Here is a 25560-nt window from a genome sequence, read left to right as displayed (position 1 = left end):
ATCTCCCCTGCCCCAGTTTATCTGTTTAGAATTCAGATCCATACCCTCCCTATCTCTTCTCTTCTCTTTTGGGAAATGCCTACACTTTGCCACTGTTTCAACCCAGAACCTGGATACTTCCCACAGCTCTCCCATTGGGTGGCTTCTGGCCTAGACTCTCTCCTGGTGCCTGAATCTCCTCTCCCTCTGAGGTGCAGAGCCTCTCTACCACTGCATGAGTTCAGCCCTCAGCCTCCTTCTCACTTCACTGGTCTTAGAAGCCTGATCATTGGCATCTCTGAATCTAGTTTTGCTTTTCCACAGGAGCCTCCCACCACCCACATACTTTCTTTCACTGATTCCCTTCTCTTTGTCCCTTTCCTCCTCAGGGCCTCTAGGGCAGTGGTGTTAAAACTACAGCATTCATGCCACAGCGGGGGCGTTGTATCATTGAAAGCTCTAAAAGCTTCACCTTTACTGCTCTAAGGCCAGATGAGGTTGACTTTCTCAGGTGCCCACCAGTGTTCTTTTACATACTTGGTCATGAAGGAAACCTACTATCCATGGTACTTCCTGCTAGAGAGAGTTCCACTGGGACAGTGGCTGTGTCATCTCGCTTATTGTCCACACAGACAGGGAGGTTTCCCGCTCACTTCAGCAGAGCAGGTGGGAAACCTGTGTGGAAGTCAGGTGCCCAGAAACGAGGATGCTGTCCCTCACAGCTGCATGAGGCCCCTGTGCAAGGCAGAAAGCGAGTAGAGGGCCCCCTGAGGATCCTAGGGCGGCTGAGGGAATAGCATATTGTAGAAGGAGCAGAGCGACTGCTGAGAATGAGTGCCAGCAAGAGAGAAGAAAACAACTTGAGCTTGAGCAGTGTCTTGGAGACGGAGGTGGGAGGCAGGAGGTGGGCAGGCCCTGGACATATCAGGAGAAAGCGTCTCGTGGTCAGAGGCTCTGCATGGTTTTCTTAGCGTTTGTTCTGATCAGTGTTGTTCTACCAAAAGTGTTAGTCTTCAGCGTTCACCACATGACACAGTTTTGTATCCTTGTAAAGAATAGTAATTTGAATTTTCAAAACTTTTGAATGTGATTCTGATCTGAAAAACCACAGCTGAATTGAAGTAGAAAATGGATTTCTGTGTGATGATTTCAGAAAGACCCACAGACCCATGGCATGTCCTGCTCAGAATCATATCGAGAAGGCTGGGCTTGCAGGTACCCAGGGTGCAGGTGGCCTGTGCCCCCTTAGGTGTGTTTGTACATTTTCTCCAAAGAGTTACAAATGAACAGGACCTTTGACTGCAGCCTCACCTATCTTGCTGTTGAGAGATCCTGAGGGACAGTCCCCCTAGAAGTATCTCAGGGGCTTGTGCTGACGTGCACGGGCCCATTTCATAGAGGAATCAGCTGCCGTCAGTCATGACTAGCATCTGGGAGTCATCCCCACTGGCCCTGGAGGGACAAGATAAACGGCCTAATGAGTAGCAGAGATTATCTCATCTTCATGGTCTGGTTAAACACGCTGTGCCGTGTGCGTTAAAAACAAACTACCATCCACAGGATGGATGTGCCTACGCTGGACTCAGCCCCCAAAATCCATCGCATCCTTCATCAACCACAGGTCTTGTACCCGTCTGACAGAAATTTAATTCAAGCTGGCTCCTGAAAATAATTATTGTATTTTAAGAGTAGTAATCATTGGCCGGGACATGATTGAATGTGTCCATGCCTATTGACTTTTTCTATGATTTATAGCTTTGTTTAGTCGATATTCTCATCGAAATTGTATAATTAATTATAAGTGTGGCTGTCAGGGCTGCAGGATGGAGTGCCCTGGTGAGGATTTGGAGAGATTAAATTTTCCTTGGCTGTCCCAGGGCAGGGCTTGGGAATTTTCGAGGTGCTTGGCCTGTTGGATAGAGATGTTTTCTGTGTGTTTAGCAACCGCCCAAGCTCCACATGCATTGATTTTCTGGGCTCTTTTTTTCTTTATCAGCTCAGTGTCTCTGCAGCAACAGTGGAATTTGTGCAGCTGGGACAGCTCCTGACAGATACGTATGACCAGCAGCTGCTTTATCATTGTCTACACATAGCCTTCGCTGTTTTTCACTTTGTAATCAGGAAAAATGTTTAAGATACATGTGAAATTGGTTATTATGTTTGTGAAAAATCTCAGAGAGATACAAATTATCAATTCAACAGCAATGCAGTGTGATTTCTAATCAGAAACATCTCTGATATTTTGTGCTGGTGGCAGCGGTGGTTTTAATCCACGTCATTTCATGTTGATGTGGCGGGGCTGGAACCTTGAGCAGTCTCCGCACTGGACACACACGGTGCGAGTCGCCCTGGCCTGCCTGCACCAGCTGGCTGAGTGGGACCGAGTGCGCCCACCTGTGTCTACCTCCACGCAGTCAGGGAGCAGTCTTACACTTGTCCGTGTGACTTTCATGTTAACTTCTGTGTCTCCATTCAGTGTGAAGGCCCAGAGGGGCAGAGACTGAGTCTGGTTTGTTGATGGCCGGCGCACACCCGGCTCACTAGAGGTACCTAATGAGCATGTGTGAAATTGGAATGCATGTCCACTCAGATTTCAGGACCTTTCTGTTCAAAGACAAGCAAGTTGGCCAACAGTGGGTGATTTAAGGAAACGTATACCATGCGGCAGTTTTTCTTTTAGTATCAGGGCTGGAGACTTGAGACTGGAGACTGTCAGGTGAACACATGCGGGCGAGGGTGGCTTACACAGTTCCTAGCCATCCGTCCCTCCAGGGCTGTGGTGCTATTGGATCCGCTTAAAGATAAAATTTATTCCAAGCCAGAGATTTGATTTCTTTATTTTTACTTCACACCTGTGAACATGGGGGAGGGGCAGTAAGACAGTGGCCTCAGTCTGCTGAGCAGTGCCGAATGCTGCCACTCTGGAGTGGCCACAGACAAGCCTCATGTGGCCAAGCTGGGAGCAAATAATAAATGGCCTCCACCTGCCGGCCCTCTGCAGCCCCCAGCAACCTCAGGCCCATTTACCTTTTCAAAGTCTCCCCATTTCTCTGTAACTTGCGTGTGTGTGTTCCTGTGTTTACAAGAGTTGTCTGCTGTTCAGTTGGAAGTTCCAGGCAAAGCCCTCAAAACAACACTTTTCACTGCATGGAGGTTGAGACCTACCTCCCCAGAGAGGGAGGTCAGTTTTCTCAAGCATCTGCATTTTAGGGCAGGGTCTACGGGGTATTCAGGGTCTCACTACATGGATTGGACTCATAGTGATTTTCCTGTTTTCAGCCTCCCAAGTGCTGGAATTACAGGCGCACACCACCACACCCAGTCTCAGTTGCTGTCTCAGTGCTCCCCAGGGGCAGGGCCTGCATTTCATGCCTGGGAATTGAACCCTGGCCACTGTGGTTTGCCTAAGCAGGCGCTTTAGTCCACTGAGCTCTCAGGCTGGCCCTATTCTAGAATTTCTTTTTTTTTGTCTGACTCAGGCAGCCTTAAGGCCAGATCTGGGGATTGAACTGGCCAGATCTGGGGATTGAACTGTGGTCCCCTGCGTCTGACTGGGTTTGCCCAAGCAGGTGCTTAAACAACTGAGCTAACCCGCAAGCACCCCTCAAGCACTCTTAAAAGTAGCTCTTTGTGCCCAGTTTCCGGGTCCAGTGGCCAAGAGGCCGTGCGTGCCCAGCCTGCAGCTTCCTGGTGAAGCCTGAGCCCTTCTTTCCTCCTGAAGCCTCCTAGTGGAGTGTGCAGGTGTTTTCCTCCTGAGTGTCCAGGCCTGCACTCTGGGTGGCTCCCTGGTCAGTGTCTCTGACTGGGATGCTTGAGAGGTGCTATGAAACAGGAATGGGGCTGTCCAGGGCCAGCCTCAGAAGCCGGGGGCCTGGGTAATGTCTGGCTTCCAAGACATCCCTTCAAAATACAAGGAAAAGGAAGAGAATGGCACCTCTTTTTTGAACTCTGGAAGTTATATTTTGAGAGCTTCTTGCCTGCTGTTTCTATCACTAGATTAAAATCTTTTGGAGGCCATTCCCACAATCAGAAATTTCTACAAATGCTAAAATGGCCAACTGGGAAAGTGGAGCTCACAATCCCAAGCTGTATAACATTTGCGGAACCATTTCCTTGGTAGGGATAGTCTGAAATACAACCATCAATGGAGTAGAGTCCCAAGAAGTTCAGATGATTCAGTAGTGAGACATATAATAACTATATATTGGTAAAATATTTATTGACAAGCAACTGTACTTCCACTTCATGGTGACAAACCAAAACAAAACACATTGTTTACAAAAGTTCTAAAATATAAAATAGTGATATATCTCACCACAGAATTTATAAGACCCATATACGGGCTGGGAGCATAGCACAGCAGCATAAGCGCCTGCCTGTGAGCATGGGGTCCCTGGTGTCTCAGGCTTGCTGGCCCCAGAACCAGGCTTGGTGGTGCGTGCCTGTAATCCCAGCACTAGGGAGGCTGAGACAGGAGAAACACTGAGTACAAACTACATAGTGAGACCCTGTATCAAAAAAATTAAAATAAAATAAAATTTAAAATAAAAAGAAACAAGACCTATATACAGAAAACTAGAAAGCATTATAGAGAAATTGAAGATTTTAAGAAATACATTTTAAGATAAAACATTTGAAAACAATTTTCTACAAAATGTATTTAATTTTGAAGAAAACTGACCTAATTAAAGGAACCTTTTTTTTATTGTTGCCGAATCAGGTATTGAACTCAGGCCCTTGCACTTGCCAGGCAAGCACTTATTCGACTGAACCATCTCCCCAGCCCTTAAACTGACCTAATTAATTCTAATAAACTTTTAGTTTTTTAAATTGGCAGGCTTTTCTAAAATTGATGCAAAAATCCAAAATCATGACTTAAAATCGTTGAAAATTTTGAAAAGGAAAAAATTTTGGTAAGGCGAACATGATATTATTTTCAGAATTAATATAGAATCAATGTACATTTATAAAGGGTGACCCAATTTCAGGCCCTGTTGTAGCCAGACAGAGGCTTTCTTTCTCTCAAGAAATTCTTCTTGTACACACACACACACACACACACACACACACACACACACTCTTATTCACTCTTTCAAATTCCCATACTTGGGTGATAATTCTGTATTTACTCATGTGAATCTGATTTTTTTTTCACTTGCGTGGGCTTGAGTCACATCCATTTACCTATAAATGTCTCCAGTTTATCTTTCTTTATAGCTGAATAATACTCCAATGTATAAAAGACCATCTTTCCATCCATTCTCTGGTTGATGAGCATTTGGGTGGTTTCCAAGATTTTGCTATTACAAATTGTGATGCTATAAACATGGGTACACTGTCTTTTTAATTATTAAAAGACATGACAGAATCGATAAAAGTACCCACCATGAAAAAACAAAACAAAACTAGTAGACCAGAAAATCTACAGAGCTTGAAGTATATAGTGGTGGAAAGAACCTGGGAAAGGGTTAGATTACCCTGTAAGAAAACCATATTCAGCTGGTGTCAGCAGCCAGAAAATAATGGAATGATTTGAGCAAAGAGAAAACTAATGGCATGGAATTGTGTAAGCGGCCAGCTCCCATTTCGCCAGCCAGGATACGGACGTTTCTCTGGCCCCAAGAGACCTGGTCTTCCGCGGGTCCTTAAGGAGAACTAGGAGCAGCTACATTGTGGAGCAGGCAGGATGAAGGGGACGGGATGTTTGCAGGGAGTCTTAACGCATGGAAGGGGAAGCAAGAGTGGGAGCATGTGCAGCACAGCGATGGCAGAAAAGTATGCTTCGAATTGATAAAGCACCCAAGGCGCAGTCACCCTGGGGGTCCCAGTTACATGGTGTCACGTGGGTGTGGTACAAGCGAGGTTTCATTTCTTCCTTAAAAGTCTGCAGTAAATGTGAAAGAAGTGACAAGATCTGTTGATTACAGGTAGCGTGAACCTCAAACTCTCCCTACACTTTCCTGAAACTGACATTTGTCATTGTCATTCTTGTTCAGAGGCCACAGTTTGTTCCTAGGCAGGTAGCTACAGAGCAAGCTTGGTTGCTCTTACTGTTCATCTTGGCCAAGACCATGTCAGTGCCAGACTAGAGCCAGTAACCTTCCTAGCACACGGCCTGCGTGCCAGACCTGGTGCTCCCTGCTGTGGAAACACACCATGTCACAGTCTGGTAGCTGCCAGAAACACCATTAAGCTGGGTGAGGTGTACTGTGGAGGTTCCCTAATAGTGGGAGATCGATTCATATGAGGCACCTTCCAGGCCCCTCATCCTTGATGTCTGAGTCACAACCAGGCAGTTTGGGACCCTGCCTCATATCTCTGTCTAGGATGCTGCAGGATGTGGCTTTGATAGTGTAAGATTGGAAGAAGGCAGCTCTGTTTGGATGGTCCCTTGCTTTAAAGGGGCTTTGGCTTATTCCTCCTATCCCTTTGTCATAAGCACTACTGCTTATGGGACTGCAGCTATTTCCTGTGACCTAACCTTGATTTGGTCCCAGACCACATCAGCTGATGAGCAGGAGTAGGCCCACCACATACTGACCAGTGAAAGTGGCGCAGTGGCGGAGGGCAGGTAGGAAGCCCAGTGCAGGTGGCCAGGTAGCAGCCTGGCACATAGGTAATTACTGTGTACATGATGCTGCTAATTGCATGTTCAAGAATGATGGATGAGGTGGCAAGAAGGAGCGAGGACACAGTATGGTTTTGAGGGGAGCCCCTAGCGCAATGCCGTGTCCCCACACAGCTGTGGAGTGGGACATGATTGATGAACAGTGTCCCAGAGGGTGTGCTTGGTGATCACCAAGAGATGCAGCCATTGGGGACCCGTTCATTCCAGGGGCACAGTACTCTCTGGAGTTTGTCTCTGAAGCATCCCAGGGGGACAAGCTGTTTGCTGCCTTCTCCATGTGTAGTAATCAGCATTTCTCCTCATTTGTTAGATTCTTACCATGTGGAAATAATCCACTCATACGAAGTTGACCCCACTTGCTGTGTGAGCCACTTCAGGCATTTGCACAGCAGGAGCAGTGTTCCTTCTGTGAGAAAGGGTTTTCCACACTAGTGAGGGCTGCCCACCCCCTGGCTCGGGTGAGCATGTTAGGTACCTGCATGTGCCTTGAGTGAGCAGAGCCAGGCAGCTCAAGGGCTGCTGGTTACATTGCTCATAGCAGACAGCCGACCACCAGAGTGGCGTGGGCAGGCACCCTAGACCTTTCTGGTGACCTGACCTAGCAAATCCTAGGTAAGGCAGATGTCACACTGAATGCTTGAGCCCTGTGGGCTTCTGGGAAGTTTTCCACGAAGGCCTGTGGGTTTCCGGCTGCACATAGAGCCCAGTGCCTCCAGTGAGGAAAACCTAGGTGACTTTATTTTCTTATCTTCTCTTTAGCTCTTGGAGTTTGACAAAGAGTTGTCTGTCTTTAAAGACAGACTGTATGAACTGGACATCTCATTTCCCCCCAGGTAAGGCACAGTGCCTCTACTGGATGAACCAGGTAACCTTGCTTCTTCAAGCCATGTGTGTGTCAGTGCGTGTGCTCCCATCTCGGTGTGTTTCTGTATCTGTATGTACCTGTCTGCATGTGTGCATTTGTGTCAGTGTGCATGTGTGCTAAATGCACTCCTTCCACCCTTTGCAGTCCCAAAAAACAAAATTAGCTCAGAGTAAAAAATAATTTTGTTACTTTTTCTTTTTTTGAGTGTGCAAAGTAAGGCCAATTAAAGCTGAACATGTGGGCTTCCCTGGGTAGCTGTATCTGTGGCTCTTTCTGGGAAATGTCAGCTATACTGCTGTCACCCCCTGCCCCCAGTGGTGGAGGGGCCCAGAGGAGTGCTGGTCTGTCTTCTCAGGCAGGTTTCTCTGTTTCACTGTGACGTTTATGGAATCTTGAAATCTACATCAATAATAATGGTTCCCTTCAGAACACCTTAAGGCCTCAGATGATTATGGTTTAAGAAAGCAAAATGATTTGACAGAAACTGTCCAGGAACTGTGGCCAGGCCTGGATCTGCAGTGCTCTGCACCGTGGCCGCCTTGGCTGTGCTGGGTTTTCCTGAGGAGGGATGCATCAGTGTCTGCTGGGCCCTCTGGGACACAGGCTCTATCTGGACGCCGCTCACAAGAAGGTGGTTTGCCTGTCGTAGGTGCAGGCTTCCATAGCATTTCTCTCCACTTTCTCAGGTCCCAAGTCAAAAATGTCCATGCTCTGGGTGAAAAGCACACCTGGGGTGATAGACTGTCTGACAGACATGAGAGTCATGGATGGTGACAAGGATCATGCCGGGTGGTACCTGCCTCACACACACTTGTTTTGCACCAGGTGCAGCAATAAACAGTTCACATTCTTACTGTGGAATAAGCAGTCACACATCTTGAATGTACCTAACAGCCAGGCAGCCTTTCACCCACCTTGCAAGGGTCACCCTCATAGCTGTGCCAGTGGTTGAGTATGTGTAGCCTGGAAGACTCTGCTTTGCATAGGGCCTAGCATTCCTGAGGCTCTTTACCTGTAGGGTCAGCTTGTACCCTCTCTGACCTGGGTCAGAGGAGGTCTGTCCCCTCTGGCAAGGATCTGGGTGCCTAGACCGTTGGGTGAAGTTTAGGGGTCTAGAGGAGCAGGGACTGCAGGCCCACTCGTCCTTAGGGTGGTCCATACCCAGGTACATACACGCAGTCATAGCAGTGAGGCTCTGGGAGATGGCGCAACAGGGTACTGACCTGCAGCTCTGAGTCTAGGAGTACCTGGCAGTACTCTAGATCACAGTCAGATACTCAGTGAAGCGACCTTCTGCGTATATCCTAAATTGAAAACTGATTTTAGCACTTGCTCTGGTCCCCCATTCTGCAAGTCAGGCAATCTTGAACACTCCTCCTTCTGAACAACAGAATACTTAATGAAAGCTCAAAGATGTCTTTCCCTGGTCTCTATTGGGCTGTCCAGAACACCACCCTGTGGGGTTTGTTAGCCCAGTTGGGATTCTCACCCAGTGCTTGGAATTACTTAAGTACTAGAAATACAGGGCAGGGCCTGGCTAGGCTGGGAGTTGAAGGACTTCTGAGGGTCCTTCTGTCCACACCCGGGCAGGGGCTGGAGTCAGCTCCCCCAGACTGGGGCCATCTGTACCACCCTAGAAGGTTCTGGAAGGTTGAGAAGAAAGGCATCAGCTAGGTTCCTTGCTGGGTGTGCCTCTGGTGCTTAGAAGCAGAAGCCTTCTAGAAGGTGAATCGCTGAATATCTGCTGTGGTGGGCAGGGTCCGTCAGCCCTCCAGGGTCCTCATCCCACACAGGAGAGCAAAGCTGTTGTGGTATTTTAGAGGTGGGGTTTTGGCACCAACTAAAAAATAAAGTGGCCTTGCCCCCAATCAATGTCTATGGAGTATAATTGGTTAGTATGGTCAGAGGGCATATTAATCCAGGTTCTCTAGAGGAACAGAATGGGGTGGGGGAGATGGGAGAGAGAGACAGGCAGACAGACAGAGAGATGGACAGACAGACAGACAGACAGGAAGAAAGAAATTGTGATGGAGATTGTCAATGAATGAGTGAATGAATGTATGAATATCATTGTGAGGGAGAATTTATCAGATTGGCTTATAGAATCAGAGGTTTTATAGTCCCAAATGGCTGCCTGCAGGCTGGAGAGCAAGGGAAGTGTCAGAACAGGACAAGAGGGACCAGTGATGCAGTTCTGGTCTCCGGATGAAGGTGGGAAGCCCGCTAGGCACTGGATGTGAATCCCTGTTCGAATGATGAGGAAGCTGAAGTCCAATGCCCAGAGGTGATGCCAGCAGCAAAAAACCCCCGCACTTGTTCAGGGGCCGAAGACTTGAATCTCATGCATGCAAGCTTCCTCCTCCTTTTACTTTTTTGTTCCACCTGACCCCTCACCTTGTTGGGTGGCTCTGCCACACTCAGAGTTAGCCTTCCACACTCTGTCCACCAGCCATTATCTCTGGACAAACCATCACAGGCATATCCAGGAGTGCACTTTACCACTTTTCCAGATATTTCTTGATCCAATCAACTTGACAGCCAAGATTAGCTATTACAGAGTGTCCCCAGAATGTACATGACCTCATCCCAGGAGTGGTTATATGGCTTGCCAAAGGGGCTTGATAGAGGCAGTCAAAGAAAATATTCGTAAGATAGTAGCCTCAATTACTGTGCTGGGCCCAACTGAATAACCTGAGCCCTTTTTTTCTGGCTGAAGGCTGAGAGAGATGGGCAGGTGGGAAGTTCAGAGTTGTAAGGTGGACTCAGGTATCACGCTGGCTTGGAAGTTCTTGAGGGCTTGTCCTGAGGGCAGTCCAGTCTGAAGGCCAGCGAAAAAATAGGACCTCTCTGCCAGGTGGGCCTGGCTGCACAACCTCAACCTCAAGGTTGGGCAGAGCTGGCACCATAACTCTGACCTTTGAGACCCCAAGCCAAGGCTTCCTGGATTCCTGACCACAGTCTTGAGTCCTGCCCACAGTCTTGAGAACTTGCATCATCCTGTTTTGTTTGTTTCTTTCTATCGCCCCTCTCCTGCCTCCTGGTACTTGGAATTGAATCTAGCTATACATCCAAATCTGTATGCTTTGATGTGGGGCTGTGGCCTACTGCTTACCTGTGGCCTCACCATCTGCCCATGTAAGGTGCTTCCTCTTCAGGGTGGCTGAGCCAAGTGGCTCCTCCTGCTCCTGACCCCTGCAAAGCATCACCTCATTGAGGCTAGAGTCTTGATGGTCCTGGCAACAGGGGCTTGCCCAGTCCTTCCTGACATCATATTGGCTTTATAGCAATAGAGAGTGAACAGTTTCCCAGATTGAAACACCACCTGTATCTTCCCCACGTGAGTCACGTGTGTTCTGTGTGTTGGTTGGCAGGATTTGTTTTTCTTCTCTGTGTGAATTCTTATATATTAAGGATGACAGTGTCTACAATGTTCATGGCTTTGGGCTCTAAAAAGTAGCAGAGTATTCATAGACATGCTTATATAGCATAGTGAATCTTCCTATTTATTAAAAAGAAAAATCCTGTCCCATCATCCTATCCCTGAACATAGTTTTTTGAAAGCAACTCCTACAGAATCAATGCTCAACCAGTTTAGGCTGGGACCCCTTTATACTTTTAAAACTTTGGGGGACCTCGAGGAGCTTTTTTAAAAAAATTTTTTTTTAAATCTTTTATTTATTTATTTGGTACAGGGTCTCACTATGCAGCTTGGACTCAGTGATCCTCCTGTCTCAGCCTCCTGAGCTCTGGAATTACAGGCATGTGCCATCATGCCTGGTTTCAGTGGCTGGCACAGCGCACCCACAGTTGCAGGGCCAGCACAACATACGGTACGGGGACTCGAACCCAGGTCCCTGCGCTTGCCACACAGGCACTTAGACTGCCAAGCTATCTCCTCAGCCCTAGAGCTTTTGTTTTTGTGCATTGTATCTATAGTTTTATGAATTCTAAGTGTCTCTTAATCCATTTAATAATAAACTCATTACATGTTAACATAAGTAACATTTTATGAGAGAAGTAACTTTTCTAAACAAAAATTTGTGAGAACAGCATTTCATATTTTTAAATGTCTGTAAGATTTTGCTGGCTAGGTGATGGCTAGAACATGTGGAGTGGAGCTGGCCTCCCGCGGCGGAGGCCTGTGGCCATGGGGGCTGCCAAAGCCACCCTGGAGACTGGATGTCCTCTTCCAGCTTGCAGACACAGTGATTTCTTGGAAGGTTGATGCAGGGCGTAGTCAGAAGCTATCCCCAGTGGACGGCTCGTTTCTCCGTTTGAAGTGGGTCTGTGGCCCCTGCGCCTGCTGGTGGCAGCTGCGGTAAGCCCTTTGGAAATCCTGAGGGCTGAGCCAGGCAGGCTTCACAAAGCTGATGGCAGCTCCATCAGGACACCCCAATCTCAGCAGAGGAGCAAATGTTGGATTTTTATTGAAAGTTTGAACTGTGTTGTTGGAAACAAATAATATCAGTTGCTTCCCTGGAAAGGCAAGTCCATCTTGTACCTTTATGAGAAGACGCCGGCCAACTGCCTTGCCTGAGTAAGTGCGCGCCTGCGTCAGTCTGCCTGCAGGAATGGCGTTCCACGGAAGCAAGTGACTACAAAGCTGACAGCACGGGCACTGCAGTACTGACCACACGATGCCAGCGTGGGGGGCCCAGACCTCCTTCTGGGTGTGCCCAGCTGAGTTCTAAAACTCAGATTCCCCAGACGTGAGGTTCTGTAGAAGTAAACATTTACACTGCTCCATCAGGGGACACATAGGTGACTCTGGCTTCTGCAGAGCTGTAAGTATGACACTGGGCGAGTGACACTCCTGCTTAGCCCCGCTGCTGCCTGGTTGCCACTCAGGCCACAGTGGCCTGCATCGTCATCACTGGAAATAGGTAGTCATCTTACTGTGAGTAGAGTTTTCCGTTTTGAACCACTGGAAGGACCCCAGGGACCCACAGAGGCCCACATGCCACTCTCCACGAACTAGCCACAGACTGAACACCAACCACACATACTAGAAGGAATATTCAGAACTGAAGTGGAGTGCTGCCACACAGCAGGAATAGCAACAGCATTGCTCTGAGAACAACTCTGGGAACCAGCCTAACCCCGCAGTGCAGTGAATAGGCCTGTGTCGGCCCTGGGTGCCACTGCGTGATGCCCTTCCTGTGTAGTTTGCCTCAGGCCAGCCCCCCTTGGCACCAAGGGCATCCCTGCCAGTGACTGTCCCTTCCACATTTGCACTTTGCCTTATCTGTGTTACACTTTAAAATAAAGTTCACTGAAAAACTGGGAAATTCAAGTGTCCTGCATCTACTAAATCAAAATGCTTCAAAGAATTATTTAGAGACAAATTAATCCTTCCCAAAGAAAGATTAATTCACAGCAGTGGAATGGGATGCTTTTGTTTAAAAAATCACAAAATGCAATAACTTTTGAAATTACAAAATAAAATAACTTGTGAAGAAGACAAAAATGTATATAACAGGGAGGAAAGTCCCAGGACTGTCCTCCTCCATGGGTGCATTTACACTTACATGGCCCAGGAGGCCCTTTTAGAGTGCGTGTGGGCCGTAATGCAGGGTTCCACTGTTGGCAGGTTTGTGTCTGTAATGTGATAATATCTGTGTAGAAGTGGGGATGAGCAGGCTGCGCCTTCTTCCAGGGCTGAGTCAGGGCAGGGAGTCAGGACATTTGTCCGGCTGGCTGGCCACTGAGCCCTGACATGGCCAGTGCAGATGGGAGGGACAGCACTGAGGCTCAGAACAGTCAGGGAATGGTGCATGCGTAAAAGCCCAGGTCAGTGTGAGAGTGAGAGTGACAGCAGCCATGGGGCGGGGCAGCCAAAGGCAACCAGTGCAGGCCCCGGCCTCCAGCTCCCCAGCCACCAGGATGCCTTTTTGTGGTGCTTTGCTTGCTAAATTCTTCCACTGGATAGTTTTCTATATTACCACAACCCATATTATTTAGCTATTTTTTTTTTAGTTTGAATCCCCCCACCCAGTTAGGCATTTCCATAGCAGTTGGAATCTTTGAAACTGCATGTTTTTCTGTGACTTTAGACCTCCATGGATATAGAAATGGTCTTTAGAGGTGAGAGTTTTCTCCTCTGTCACATATGAAGTTGTCCTTGGTGCTTGGTGCCTTGGAGGGAGGTGCATCACCCGTCACAGGAGCCGTGCAGTAGCTGGGCCCTGTTAATATATTACCAGGTGGAAGCAGAGGAAGGGCTCTCTGACCCCCTAGAGAAGTAAGGCTAAGCCTCCAGCTCTCCTGTGGAGAACAGCCCTGAGCAATGCCATAAACGCCTTTGCTTGTTTGCTTGCTTGTGGTTCAGGAAGGGCTGCGAATCCCAGGAGAGTTGTGGAACCCCACCCGTCCCACTTTCCTCCTCCCAGCATTCTCAGCTCTGCAGGACTCACCAACTTAGCAGGGCTTTGTGCTCCAAAGGACTGTTGTAGCTGCAGGGACCATGGTAACACTATCCAGAAGCCTAACCGGACAAACAAGCTGCCCACATCCTGAGGGAAAGAGTGTGTGAGGGAAAAAGAAAAGGAGGTGACATGCCCGGAGAGTACAGGTGGGCAATTGTTAATTTTATCACCACTGCAATTAATTATGACGATTATTCCTGGAGCTGTATAGGGTGAGATAGGGCCGCCTTGTCCTGCTCCCCATTAGGTTTGCTTCCAGATAAGTGTGGGTGTACTGCACTGCTCACATTAATCATCTGTGGACAGCTCACGTCCAGGCCCAGGCAGGCGTCCTACAAATAGCCTTGCAGCTGGGGAGGGAAAACGGGATCTCATGGTCCACATGGACCTCCCCAAATTTGTTTGGCACCAGAATTTCATGCATTTGCTCTTTGGGTGTGAGAATATACCCCAGAAAGTACAGCCCTAAGTAAGCATACTGCCCCCAAGAGCCAGGCCCTGCAGCCCACCCAGCCAGGATTTCCCTCAGCCTGTGGACTCTCCCATGGCAGCCAAGGTTATCCTGAGAGACCAGGGGCTGGTGGGACTCTGTAGGCCTGCACCTACTGGTTATAGGTTGAGTTGAAGAACAACAGGGAGTTGGTCCTGCCACTCAAGCTGTCCTGTGACTCAGCATAGAGCCCATTATACCCAAGCAGGACCCATCAGTTCCTGTCCCTGTAGACTGATACGCTGGTCTGGCAGCTCTGGCCTAATGGGTCAACATAAGGTGCCAGGCTCCTCCTCAGTGTGCTTGAAGAATAGAATCTGTGGTCTGTAGACTCACGTAAAAGTCCCCGCAGTGTGTGAAACCCAGATCTCAGTGTTCGTACTGGACTCAATCCTTCAGACGCGTCGTGCCGCAGCCTTTGAAGAAGATCCCCCACCCCTCCAGGCTCTCTCAAGGGAGTTTTTTTGCCATGGTAACAGCAATGCTGGTGTCTTGCCCTGAAGTAGTGGTTTCTAAGAGCATGAGTTGAATCCTGTTTCCTTACAGATTGGCACTTCCCAGTGCTGTTTTAGGCTGAGCCTTAATGCGTTTCTATTTCATACTGTGTCAGCTGCGCACCAGATACATGTCTGAAGACAGCCAGGCAACAGCAACAGGTTTGGAGCCCTCACACATCTTACTCAGCAAGAATAACGTGACCTATACAGTCCACATGGAAAAGCCAGCCAGCCTGCGTTCCACCTAGTGATTTCCATCTGCTGCACTTGAGTATTGGGAAGAGGCTGGACTTCCTGTGGGTGAAGGCTTCCTGCTCTCCACTCGCAGCAAAGAACTGCCTGGCCCAGCACAGCCACCAGAGGACAACAGATGTCACACTCTACAGACCACCCAGAGCCCTTGCTGCCCACATTCAGACCAGCGTGGGGCTTGTTCCAGTTGAATGACTCAGTGTGTTCGTCCTTCATCCTTTAGAAGCTGGGGCAAATCTGTTAGCCTGATTGCGCAGCACTTGGGGCTGTGGGGCTGTGCGGGGAGCCTGCTCTGGGCCTCAGTTCTGTTCCTTAGGGAGCTGGGTTAGAACGTGTACAGGGCACTTCCAGTGGGGGTTGAGCTTCAGTGTAACCATAGTTGGGATAAACTGAGAAGCACAGGAATAATGTGACCTGTCATTTGACATGTGTAGAAATAAGACAAGCTATTGACTGGCTCTTTTCTCTGAAAGAAAAAAAAAATGCATGGGTTACTTGTATTTTGTATTCTTTAAAAATATAATGTTGTCATCAGTAAAAACTATGTAAGTTTGGTTTTAGCCCAGCTCAATTCTTTAATCTAGTAAAATAGTGCTTTGTGAGAATCATGGGTCATAAGCCCAGGTGGATCTCAGCAGAGAGCCGAAACAGTAAATGTGTTTTATGAGGCACCAACCCACTTTAGGTGGTTGGGGCACAGAGACAATAGGCCTTAGGTCCTCTCCATGGGCAGTGGGAGAAGAGGCCAGGCCTGCGGGTGATCCGAGTCCCTCTCCAAAGGCCCATAGAATCAACACGTGACAGGTGTCCATGACAGCATAAGCTTGCAAAATCAATAGCATTCTCCTCTTCCAGGAAAGCCAGCAGGAAAGTCTAACAGTGCCATTCTCAACAAATACCACGTGGCATTTTGGAATTAACCTGAAAAAACACATTAAACTTTCACAAGGACAGTCTTTAGAGTCTGCTGAGAGCTGGAAGCGCGTGAGTGAGCAGGCGCACCACACTAGGATGTGCAGCTAAACAGAGAAGGATTCTTCGCACACTCCATCATTCTTGGCAGAATCTGTTACTGTGCTGCAGCCCCAGTCCCAGTGCCTGCTTGTAGTGGGTTTACCTCTTAGAATGAATAGTGGATTTGGGTGGGCCTGACAGACAGTGCTGTGCCCTGGGGCCAGGCCAAGATGTTCATTGCAGACAGAGAAGGCAGCAAGTGGCTACTTCTTACAGCTAGGCCCAGAGATCTGTGGATCTTCTTTGTATGGATAAAGGAGCTGGTGACATGCAGAGACACAGCCAAGCCAGTGAGTGGAGCTGGGGACGGGATAATTTTCTGAGGCCCAAGTAACAGTCCTCCATGATGATATAGGATGTGCTCAGCACATGGGTTAGCAAGCCAGCTGCCCAGGCATTTGACAGTCATGCCTCCCCTGTGCTGGGTAGAGCCCATTCTCAGACCCTCAGAGGGAATGGACAGGGACTGAGGGAGCATGAGTCGGGGATAGTCACAACCCACTGTAGGTTGATGGCCCCAAGGTCCTGGCCTGAACACTGGATCCTCCCCACATTAAGAGCCTCAGGTGTTGGAGGAGGTGGAGAGAGATGTGTGCAGCTGGGTTGTCTCGAGCAGTCTGCAGACCCGAGCAGAGAGTTGTTTGATAGGGAAACTTGTAAGTTTGGCTTTGTATTCTTTTTTTTTTTTTTTTGGCAGAACCGGGGATTGAACTCAGGCCCTTGCTCTTGCCAAGGAAGCACTTATTCTACTGAGCCATCTCCCCATCCTTGCTTTGTATTCTTGAAACTTGTGTGTGTGCCTTCTTTCTCTGAATAGCACAGCCTTCCCTTTGGAACACAGGATGGCCGGAGCCAGCGTCCTGCTAACCTTTGCTTCTGTATGTCCCCAGCTACCCATACAGCGAGGACTCCAGCCAAGGTGAGCAGTACATGAACACTCGGTGCCCTGCGTGGTGTGACCGCATCCTCATGTCTCTGTCTGCCAAGGAGCTGGTGCTCAGGGTAAGTGGGAACCACCCCTGGGTCCAGCTGCAGGGATGGGCAGGGCATGAAGCAGGTGGGGGGAGCTGCCTAGCCTAGAAGTATTCCCTGTCAAGCCCTGACCTTATCCTTCAGTGAGCTGAGTGGAAGTTCTGGTTGTGTCTCCATCCATGGCTCAAGTCCTAGTGAGTGTCATTGTCCTTTTAGGCAGACACATGCATAAGTGGTCATTAGGCAGTAGTCTAAAAGTCATCGCTTATTGAAACCTTGCTGTTCAGTGTGCTCTTGTCCATGAACAAGATAGGCTGTGAAGTATGGTGGAGATGTCTCATTATGTGTTAGAGCCAGGGTTATATCATGACTCCATAAGTTAAAACCAGATGGGTGTCATTCTCAGGCGATCGGTAGAGCAGGGTCTTCCAATTCCTACATCTCAACATCTAGGGAGTGCTGATTCAAGGGAATCAGTATCTGACTTAGTTTTGACACCCGCCAATGAAACGTAACAATAAAGCATAGGGATTCATGTGAGAAGCAGCAGTTTGATGCTGTGTTTAGAGCTGTGGGTCTCCAAAGGGGCCAGTGTTTGGGAGGAAACAGGAAATACGAGTGGCCCCCCATGGGCCTGGGGCTCTGTCGGTTCTGCCCCTCGGTCCCTGATGCCTAGGCCCAGAGAACAGGCCCCCTTCTAGCAGTCCTCACCTCTGTGTGATGCTTGGTTGAGTTCCATTTACTTTGATCTTCCTGTCTATGTCCTTATGCCAAATAACTGCCCAACACCCCACTGGGCCTTGAGGACCTCTTCCCAGTTGTTGGCCGGCCCTGCCAGCTTCCCCTGGAGGCCTGCTGGCCTTTGGTGTATGGCCACTGTCCTTAGGTTCAGTACTGGGCTCCTCTCCGCTTTCCCCAAGCCTGGAGCATACTGAGCACAAGTGCTCAGTTCCTGGCCGTGGCGAGGAGCCTGCCAGTCACAGCCAGGAGCAGAGATGGGGTTGTGGGGCAGATGCCCTTGGATCTCTGGCAAGTTTGGGTGGGGCAGAAGGCTGCTCAGGACAGCCGTGGCAAGCTGCCTACCTTCCAGCTTGGCAAGGGCCTATGTCTGTCTGTACCTCCTCCTTTGGGGCATCACTGAGGAGAGGCCACGGTGGAGCCTTCCTTGCTGAGGGCTTGTAGAATAAAGCTGTACTTGGGTGGAGACCAGGAGCCCAAAGATGCAGGGTGAATTCAGGGGCCTAGGCTTGGACACTTCGCTGCCCTTACTAATCTGGGCTTGCTCATCGGCTTTGTGAAGATGGCAGTGTGGGAAACAACCAGATAGTAGTTAGATGGTGACTCATGGTGGACATTCTCATCTGCTGGTTAGAACAAAGCCCTTCAAGGGACTTAGATACAAAGAAGAGAGACTCATCCTCCACCAGGGAAATGTCTAAGGTCACAAAAACTTGTGGTAAACTCTGTAAGATAACATGTTCCTTAAGGATTGGTGGGTAGAAGCACGGCTGGAATCTGTGGCTGGCACCTGCAGACCCCAGGGAAGGCAGTGTTGTGGCCTGCTTCACATTCATTCACAGTGCGCTGGGTCCCAGGCCCAGGGTTCCACACCTTAAAGTTAACAGCGGGAGGCTGAGCTCTGCTCTTCAGCTGGGCTGAGGACAAAACACACCCCGGGGATGTCTTCAGGGCTGGAGTCAGATCAGCTCTCCCCCGGGGCTGCCCAGTCAGTGGGCAGTACAGCACGAGCAGACGGCGCCACGAGCAGCCTCTGCGTGCCATCCATCATGCCATGCTCCAGTTCCTCATCATCATGTTCCGTTCTGCTTCCTGAGCCCTAAAACACCGGAGGTGGCGTGCTGCCTGGGAGCCTCCACGATGAATGCGCGGCGAGACGGGCTGTGTCCTGCCTGCGCCCTGCTGTCATTTGTTTATCTGTCCAAAGATTATGCAGTTGAAAATCCACAATTTTATGCTGCCTTTGTAAATTACCACACTGCATTTGATGAATGTTTCCCCACTTCCGCAGAGGCGGCTTTATGCTTGTGAAAGATTGGAAAGTGTTCATGCATGCGGTGCCGAAGGTTATGTTTTTATACTTTCTGGCAGGCAACCATGTTGGAAAGTAAATCTGACCTTAAGCTTCCTACTGCATTAAAGATAATTCAGTTTTAACTTTATAGTCTCGGAAGCTTCAGCTGCAGATATAAAACTTTAGCCCAGTCAAAGCTGACTGATTACCAGCAACAAAACCTTTACCATCCCGCCCAAAATACAAATGTGTGCCAGCCTTGAGCCACTGCAGGGGTGAGGGAAGTGTGTACAAGGCAGATAATTAGTAGGTACACAATGCTTTTGCAGTGCAGTGCAATTCAGGGCGTCCTCGTGTGCAGAGCTCTAGGTTAATACAGCAGATTGTCAAGAGCAAATGTAAATAGGGAAAATCAGAAATAGAGGAGCTGCTTCAGTCTGAGGGCGTGCTCGAAAGGAAGTTCAGAGTGGCTCTAACTGCAGTGAGCAGGGGCCCTGTGCCTGCCCCAGTGGCTGTGGCATGCAATGGCATTAGAAAGAGAGTTGGGAAGTCCTGACTCCCCTGAGCCCCCTCTATCATGTCACCTCTGCCGTAGAATCAGGGTCCCACCCAGCAGAAGAGCTGGGCCGGGGTGGTGAGGTACTGTAAGATGAGCAGATGGTCTCCCATGCTGGCCACTTCCTGTTGGGGACCCTTATGGGGGCCATAGCCCCTCAGGAAAGGGAGTAGGTCAGGGGATAGTGGTTCATTCACAGGAACCACCCCCACTGTGCTCCCCTCTTCCCAGGACACCCCAGAGCCCCTGCCTGCCGGTCACTTCTTGGCAGGATAATGGGATACCCCAGCCTCCCCACACTACCCTCTTTCTGTTTGCTTCTAGTCGGAGAGTGAAGAGAAGATTGTCACCTACGACCACATCGGGCCCAATGTCTGCATGGGAGACCACAAGGTAATGTGTGCAGGGGCTGGATGGCCAGTGGGCGGGCGGCAGGCAGGTAGTCTCTCGTCTCCTTAGTCTGTACAGAATGTGCCAAATTGATCTGATTGGATTTAATTTTAATAAAATCCTGAAAGATAGTTGAATAGGTAGGAGAACACGATACAATATTATTGTAGTTTATAAAAAAAAAGTTTTATGTACAGCTGGTTATTTTTGAAGGCCATTTTTCAGGTATGCATTTGGAGTATTTTCATGGCCTTGTTATTCCAAGCTCACGTCCACTGGGCAAGGTAGTGAGGAGCCGCCCAGACCTGGTGTACTGAGGCCCAGGCACTGCTGAACCGAACAGGCTGCTTGCAGGTGTGACTGCCCCTCAGCTCAGCAGCCCAGCAGTCCCCATCAGCTGGTCACTAGCTGATCGTGCCCCATTTCCAGCCACATGAGATGAATTCATTTTCTCTGCATTCAAGGCCTCTTGAATTTATTTCCAAGGATAGGCATGTTTGCACGCCCATAATACTTGGGACTTATTTAGCAACTCCTCAAATCAGTTACAAAATTATACTGATTTTTTTCTGAAAAACTCCTTCCAGATGAACAGAAAGGACTGTCTCAGGCCTTTTGTGGCCCTGCCCCTATATTCCAGGTCCAGGCTAACAGACTCAGTCTCTGCTCTGCACACAACTTAGTGTCCCATCCTCTGGACATGGTTCCAGCCCCCAGGAGACTCGCGAGCCAGGGGCCAGGGGGAGGCAGCAGCACGTGGCCTGACACCCCTTTATTCTCCCCACTGCAGCCTGTGTTCCTGGCCTTCCGAATCGCGCCCGGGGCAGGTAAACCTCATGCACATGTACACAAGTGTTGTGTCGTGCAGTGACGTGGTGGTAAATATGATTTCTTCCCTTAGTTCTCCTTTTCTTCAGCTTTTCCTGGTGTGTTTGTTCCTTTAACAAGTTACTAATTCCACTTCAGGGAAGAGGTGCCAGCGCAATGAGAGGACCCTCCGAGAGACCTCCCTGTAGCAGCATATTGAAACTTGTACTCCTAACAGCTGCATCAGAAACCTGCCCAAGCACCACCTGCTAGATGGCCGGCCCCACACTTCGCTTCAGCCTCCGGACCATTCCGGAAAAGCCTCACATACCTCACTGTCGTGTCTGTTCATGTGACATTAAGTAGAAACATTGGGTTTTTTAAAGACAAGTTACAGTCCTGTTGCCAAAACTCTGATAGCAAAGAGATTCTTGTATTTTAGATTTCACAGTTTTCCATTCTTAATCATTGTCTGTGGAGGAGCTTCTCCAGTGTAGTCAGCCCAAGGTGTCAAGCGTCCCTCTCTGCCAGGAGGGGTTGTGCCTGGGCGGCCCGGGCAGTGAGGCCTCCGCGTCCACCCCAAGGCCCCTCTGTGGTCCGACTCTACTGCCATGTTACATGGTGTCTGAATCACACTGCAGCTGCTTTCCATTTTTATATATATAAATACATATAAATATATACTTTTTAAAAATAATTTATAAATCTTACCAAAACTTATGCTAAATATACTTTCCAGTATGAATGCACGAGTGTCATATCAGCAGGTAGAGCTGCAGTCTAGGAGTTCAGCGATGTGCACGTGAGCACACACGTTTCCGAGACGGCATTGACCTAGCAGTGCTGTGGGGCGAGCGGCCCCTCTGCACTCTGTACTAGCAGTTTGTCACTCCTCTGCCTTTCTCTGTGTAACTTTAAGAACTGAATGTGAAGTTTATAGTTAGCCTGGGTGTACCTTTTAAGAATTTTGTAAACTGTTTTGTCTGTCTTTTGTTACCGTTTTATGGTGCCGATATTCTACATTAAAACCATAATCTCGTGGGAAAATTAGAGTAGCCTCGTCCGCTTCCCACAGAGATCGCTTCTGACGTGAGCTAAATACAACGTGGGAGAGAAGCAACCCTGGGCTGCGCTGCACTGCGCTGCTGACGCTGTGTCACTGCCCTGTTGCCAACAACACCCTGCTCCCAGCACTGAGCACAGCGTCGGAAGGTGACTGCAGAGCCTGTTGACGAAACACAAGCGTGCGCTTTATTGATTTACTTCAGAACACTACAGTTCCTGGACTGCAATCGATGTTTGTTTTTATAGAAATCACTACTGTCAAGTCACTTGGTGTCTGCATGCCGACCTGTGTTCTTGACGCTACGCTGGTCGGTGTCTCTGTTAAAGTGCTGCGGTCGCTGCCCGTCAACATGCCACCTTGCAGCCACCATGCGGCGAGTCTGTCTGTGGGCTTCAGCTGTGGGTCATTCCGAAGGCCTTTGGAAGTGACTGCTCAGTTCCTAAGCAATAAAATTGATCATGGTGAAAACGGTTCTTTGCTGGCTTTGTTTTCCTTCCTTCCCAGTTCTCATCACCTTTGAAATGCTAAGTAATGGGAGGGGCCTCCTTTGTGCCCTGTTGTTTGCTGTGAGCTCATTCCTAGTCCTGGAATGTCACTGTGTCACAGACTGTCACAAGGCCTTCGTCTGTTAGATGGGAGTAGAAAATAATTGTTTGGACTTTTTACTGTAGTAAAATAAGACTTGTTCTGTTTTTAATGGGATTGTATAAATGCTTTCCTCAAAACTTTAAAACTGGAAATGCCTCCCTGCTCTTTAAGCTGACAGAATGGTTCCCACACAGAAATGATACCTCAAGTCCTTAAAAATTTCGTTTAAAAAGTAGGTCCCTTGGGCTGGGGATGTATAGGTCAGCAGCACAGTGCCTGCCTGGCAAGCACAAGGTCCTGAGTTCAATTTCTGGTATCGAAAAAAAATTTTTAAATATAGCTCCCTTTTAAAGAAAATTTACCAGTAGCTCAAAAGAAAAGTGGTGCAGCAAAATTAGTAGTTTAAAAAAAGCCTTCTGCGTTTCTCTAAAATGGTTTGAAAGTTCATTCCAAGAGAAATCTTGTACTAATTACTTACACATAATAACATGAAATTAAAACATCAGTGCCCGTTAAAATACAGCTGTGGAGCAGCAGCCAGAGTCTGACCACAGCAGATTGGCTTTTGGTAACAGAATGGGTGCTGTTTATAACTGGTGGGCATACTGCTTGGTGAAGATACCGCTCATGGTGAGGAGCAGCGGCTGGTGGCTGGCTGTGCCCTTGCTGTGTGCCCGCGTGGGGAGCCAGCCCTCAACATCTGGGGTAAAGGCTTGGAATCCATCCTAGGGTGGTTCAGCATGGAGATTTGTAAGCTGATCCTCAGCAGGCACAATTATTTTGAATTTCTCTTTGCAGTTCTAGCTCGCACAAAATAGTGATTTCTGGCAATGAAAACTCTATTAGCATGGTAGCCAAAGAGCCATAATGTAAAATCTCCACCCCAATTTCACCCGAAGCACATTTAGCAGGCCTATTCAAAATACTTAATATTCGGGCTAAAGGACTTTTCAAAAATAATCATTTCAAAATGCCTGCACCCAAGACAGAGGACACAGAGGCAGAGCTGACTTGGATTCAATCTCAGCAGCGGATCAGGAGCTGGACACGGCTTACTGCCCCGGGCTGCGAAATGGAAGAAGTGCCTCCCAGGGTGCTGGGTGTGGGCGGGCAGGATCGCTGCTGACTCGTCTTTTGGAAAACCCCAGGTGTGTTTTAGTCTCTCCAAACCTCATCCTTCTGAGCCAGCGCAATCGAGGACGCCTCGCATGGTGCATCGCCTGTCTTTAGGTGCCAGCAGCCAGGGCTCTGGCCGCGGGAGGTGGATCCGTACCTGCCGCGGGGCCACGCCTGCTGAGGGCCGGGATCTATGCTGCTCCGGTTCGCGCCTCTCCCTGTGGCTCCGTGCCTTCTGCTAGACGCCCAGAGTTGCGGGCTGGGTCGCCCGCCCTGCGCTCGTGCTCGAGTCCTGCGGGTCTGGCAGTCTCTGAACTCCCAGGCTCCACGAAGCCCGCAGCCTCAAACCCGGGTGCGCACACCGGCCCCGGGTGCACTCCAGTGCCGCGCCCAGGCACCAGGCTGAGAGGATGGGACAGCGGCAGGAGGGGACGGGCTGCCCACAACGTCTTGCTCAGAGTGGAAAAAACACGCGGTGCAGCCTCGGGAGCCACGGCTCCGACCGGGACGTGTTAAATAATTTATTGATTATACAAAGTGATCCGCCCACCCCACGCCTACGCGAAGGGATGCCGCGGGACCCCGCACGTCGCTCTGGAGCCAAGCCGCTTTATAACTTATTCTGTAAAAAATATATATACACACTGTGGCGCGGCGGCTGGCGTCGGGGCTCCGGCAGCGCCCGGTACTCTGGTTCTGTGGCCTGGCTGAGGCCTCACAAGGCGTCCCCTGCGCCACCGCCGCACGGGCTGACCAGCGCCAAGTTCGAGGGTTTGTGCTTCTTGAGCAGCCGCGTGATTTTCTCGTCGTCCGAATTAGGGTCCAGGGGCCGGTTGTACTCGTCGTCGTCCTCTGCGTCGGAGCCGCCCACCTTCAGCTTCTCGGCGTCTGAATCTTGCTTCTTCTTGGCCGAAGCCATTTCCGCCGCGTGCCTCTTACGCCATTTGGTTCGCCGGTTCTGGAACCACACCTGGGATGGAGGGGAATCGTCAGTCGGGCCTCCGAAGCCCCCAGCCCTGGGCCTCGCTGTCTCTCGGGCCCGGCCCTAACCCCGCCGTCTGCATCCGCAGAGCCTCCTGGCCCGCCGGCAGCTTACCAGCCCTTCGCAGGACGCGGGCTCCCGAGCCAGCCTCGGCCCGATGGAGTCCCGCGGAAACCGCCCGGTTGCGCTCACCTTCACCTGGCTCTCAGTCATGCCCAGCGAGTAGGCAAGCCGGGCCCGCTCCGGGCCCGCCAGGTACTTGGTCTGCTCGAAGGTCTTCTCCAGCGCGAAGATCTGCTGGCCTGAGAACGTCGGCCGCGAGTGCTTCTTCTTGCCGTCCTTGTCCAGGATCCCGGTGCCCTGGGCTGTGAAGGAGGGTGAATGAGCGCGGCCAGCCGCACCGCCAGTCCGCCCGCGCCGAACCCCGCGCAGATACTTACCCGGGCCGGCCAGGCGCGGGTCCCTCCACGGCGAGCCCTGCACCACGCCAGGCCAGAAGATAGGCGGGCGCCCCGGCAGCTCGGCCAGCGGCTTGGGGTAGCCACGCGCCACGGCGGCCGCAGGCCCGAAGTAGACGCCGGCCGACGAGGCTAGCCCGTTGAGGCGGGGCAGGCCACCCAGGAGGCCACCGCCCGCCGTGCCCACAGGTCGCCCCAGGATGTCGCTGATGCCGTGCGGGGTGCCGAGAGGCAACTGTGCCCCTAGACCGCTCAACGTGGGCGCCTTGAAACCGGCAGGACCCTGTAGCGTGTACGGGAACAGCGAGGTCTTCATCTCGGCCATGTTGTGCAGCGCAGCCAAGGGTGCGCTGCTAAGCACGAACGCGCCCGGGCGGTTAGCGTCCATGGGCGCCGCCGCCGCGGGCCAGGGCGCCCATCCGGGCCCCGCCGCGGCAGCCCGC

At 50.1% G+C, this 25560-nt stretch overlaps 2 protein-coding genes across 3 annotated transcripts in view; one reads left to right on the top strand and one right to left on the bottom strand.

Moving 5' to 3' along the window:
- Positions 1-22194, top strand: part of Inpp5a (inositol polyphosphate-5-phosphatase A) — a 263156-nt gene extending 240962 nt beyond the window's left edge. For both annotated transcript variants that reach the window (XM_004625559.2, XM_023708885.1), the window contains 5 exons: positions 7367-7440; positions 17041-17152; positions 20035-20103; positions 20891-20978; positions 21067-22194. In XM_004625559.2, coding sequence (XP_004625616.1) covers positions 7367-7440; positions 17041-17152; positions 20035-20103; positions 20891-20971 — 336 coding nt within the window. In that variant the 3' untranslated portion in view covers positions 20972-20978; positions 21067-22194. The remainder of the gene's footprint in view (positions 1-7366; positions 7441-17040; positions 17153-20034; positions 20104-20890; positions 20979-21066) is intronic.
- A 2088-nt stretch (positions 22195-24282) lies between these two features.
- Positions 24283-25554, bottom strand: Nkx6-2 (NK6 homeobox 2). Its single transcript, XM_004625558.3, has 3 exons — positions 25100-25554; positions 24852-25024; positions 24283-24647 (listed from the first exon to the last, which is right to left on the bottom strand). The coding sequence occupies exons 1-3, from the start codon at positions 25503-25505 to the stop codon at positions 24393-24395; spliced, it is 834 nt and encodes a 277-aa protein (XP_004625615.1). The 5' UTR covers positions 25506-25554; the 3' UTR covers positions 24283-24392.
- Between the last annotated feature and the right edge of the window lie 6 nt (positions 25555-25560).

The sequence above is a fragment of the Octodon degus genome, unplaced genomic scaffold (genome assembly GCF_000260255.1).
Source record: "Octodon degus isolate 3935 unplaced genomic scaffold, OctDeg1.0 scaffold00010, whole genome shotgun sequence".
In the NCBI taxonomy this organism is placed as follows: domain Eukaryota; kingdom Metazoa; phylum Chordata; class Mammalia; order Rodentia; family Octodontidae; genus Octodon; species Octodon degus.
This window is presented reverse-complemented; position numbering and strand designations above follow the sequence as displayed.

What these genes read in the sequence shown, in the direction of transcription:
- Nkx6-2 (XM_004625558.3), bottom strand. Translation starts at nt 25,505, where the DNA reads ATGGACGCTAACCGCCCGGGCGCGTTCGTGCTTAGCAGCGCACCCTTG. An exon ending in CCCGCGCCTGGCCGGCCCGG is followed by an intron (nt 25,025 to 25,099) that starts GTAAGTATCTGC and finishes CCTCCTTCACAG; the next exon opens with CCCAGGGCACCGGGATCCTG. An exon ending in TGACTGAGAGCCAGGTGAAG is followed by an intron (nt 24,648 to 24,851) that starts GTGAGCGCAACC and finishes CCTCCATCCCAG; the next exon opens with GTGTGGTTCCAGAACCGGCG.